General features: G+C 49.9%; 1 protein-coding gene across 4 annotated transcripts in view; it reads left to right on the top strand.

Annotated features, from left to right (window-relative positions):
* Positions 1-2,163, top strand: part of LTF (lactotransferrin) — a 29,479-nt gene that overhangs the window by 2,180 nt on the left and 25,136 nt on the right. For all 4 annotated transcript variants that reach the window (XM_007470250.1, XM_007470248.1, XM_007470251.1 and 1 more), the window contains one exon: positions 1,810-1,973. Coding sequence is in view for 2 of the 4 variants with exons in the window: in XM_007470248.1 (XP_007470310.1) it covers positions 1,810-1,973 (164 nt within the window). In the remaining 2 variants the exon portion in view is untranslated. The remainder of the gene's footprint in view (positions 1-1,809; positions 1,974-2,163) is intronic.

Genomic DNA, 2,163 nt, shown 5'->3' with positions numbered 1-2,163 from the left:
GTCAGCCCCCGCCCAGCTTGAGACATGGTCTTTGTTTTGCTCTCTCCCTTCAAGTCCCATCTATTACTAAGCTAACTTTGGACAGCAACTCCTTATTTCTGCCCTGTTCTCCATTCTCGATGCCTTTCTGCCTGGTTCTCAGGTTTCAGTCCACCTGTCCCTGCCCTCCCAGTGAGTCACTGCTCCACTGCTTCCCAGTAAGAACTTCTTGGGCCAGCATTGGAGGCTCTCCATGATCTGACCCCAAACACTTTACCAGCCCCATCTCCATGGCAGCCCGTCTCTAACCCAGTTAGCCTAAATAGGCAGGGGGTTTGGTGTCTGACTGCCTAGGTTCAAATCCTAGATCCTAACTTATTAGTTGTGAAACCCTGGGCAAGCCACATGACTAGTTGAAGCCACAGTTTCATCACCTGGAAAATGAGGATATCGGCAAAACTCACAATAAAGAGGGGCTGGGAGGGTTGAAGGAGACAGAACACATGAAGGGCTGAGTAAAGACCTGCGTAGACTATGCTTGCAACCATCGTTGTGCATGTGGCCCATTGTTCCCACCTCTTGGAATGCGCCCCCCCCCCCATTATTGGCTGAGGTCATGGGGACATCACTTCTGGCTTGGTATTTGTTCTCTTCTAGAGCATTCGTCATACTTAGCGTCCTCTTTTTGGGCTTTTGTCTCTCCAGATGGGAGGTGAGAGCTAGTGCTGTTTGCTTGCACGTTCCTCTGCATATCACTCAGTGCTGTGTACATAGAGGGCATCCAGGAAATGCTATTGGGTCACAAATGGCTGAATCTGATAAGGCTAATTCTCACTTCAGGACAGTTCCAGGAAGGTTTCCAAGGATAGATTACACCCCCAGAGATGTCCCTGGGATGATGGCTGGTGGAGGAAGGGTGTGGCAGCCACACCCTTGGCGGGTGTCTCAATACCCTGGTGGGTCTGACTGCGCAGGGGATGGCTCATGAATAGGAGGTGGCAGAGGGCTGAATGGTCCACCCCAAAGCACATCCTGAAGGGGAGGTGGCTTTTGCAACCAAGAGTTTTTTGTTTTTTTGTTTTTGGTAACGGCTTTACTGAGGTATATTTTACATATCATAAAACTCACCTATTTAAAGTGTACAATTTAACGATTTTTAGGAACTTTACCAAGTGGTGCGACCACCACGGTAAATCAGTTTTAGAACATTTCCATCCCCCCATAAGAGTCCTCTCTCTGATACAGTGGTGAATGGTGATAACTCAGGCAAACCCACCCAAACTGACAACACCTACTGCAGCTACTGACAAGGGGTGCGGTGTATTTTCCTTTGTTCCTTTGGCATCCTCTGGGAGATGCTCGTAGCCACAACAATCTAGAGAGACCCAGATTCCAGGTGGGACGTTGCCACTGCTGAGCAGCCATCACTCAGTGTCCTCAAGAGTCAGATTCCACACCAGAAACACAGGAGTAATAATCCCTTCCCTGCCTGCCTCCCAGGTTCCAGGGGGAGAAAGCAGGTGGAAGAACTCCATAAACTGATAGAAGGCAGCATCATTGTTTTTTTCAGGGGATAGGAAGTATGTCAGTCATAGGAGGGCAAAGAATCCAGAGAGACAATCCAGATTGTCTCCTCTAATTTGTTAAGAATTACAGCCCTCTGGCCAGCATGGTGTTGTCATTAGGCTAGCGAGACACCTCCGTTTGAGGAGAGTGGCCTGACTTAGCCACAGAATGGAGAGGGAAGGGGAGGACAACTCCGTGAGAGGGTGAGGCAGTCTCTTCCATGGGCAGTGGTGGAACCCTCACTCCTCGGCCTCTTTCTCCCAGGACTGTGTCTGGCTGGCCCTAAGCAAGATGTTCGATGGTGCACCATATCACAACCAGAGTGGTCGAAATGCTACCGATGGCAATGGAGGATGAAGAAGCTGGGTACTCCCTCTGTCACCTGTGTGAGGAGGACCTCTCGCTTTGAATGTATCCAGGCCATTGCAGTAAGTCCATGCCATAGGTTGGGTGGGACCAGACTGAAAGGGACAGGATCCGAGCGCAATAGAATATGTGTTCTCCCTGCTCCCTCTGTCCTTCGTCCTGGACACCTGTAAGCTGGGAGCTGTCCTCTCTCATAGGACACGATGCTATTTTGAAAGCGGAAATTAACATTCTGAAGTGGAGAGCTATGTG

This window comes from Lipotes vexillifer, unplaced genomic scaffold (assembly GCF_000442215.2).
Source record: "Lipotes vexillifer unplaced genomic scaffold, Lipotes_vexillifer_v1.1 scaffold942, whole genome shotgun sequence".
In the NCBI taxonomy this organism is placed as follows: Eukaryota; Metazoa; Chordata; class Mammalia; order Artiodactyla; family Lipotidae; genus Lipotes; species Lipotes vexillifer.
Note: the sequence above shows the minus strand (reverse complement) of the source record. Positions and strands in the feature narration are given on the sequence as shown.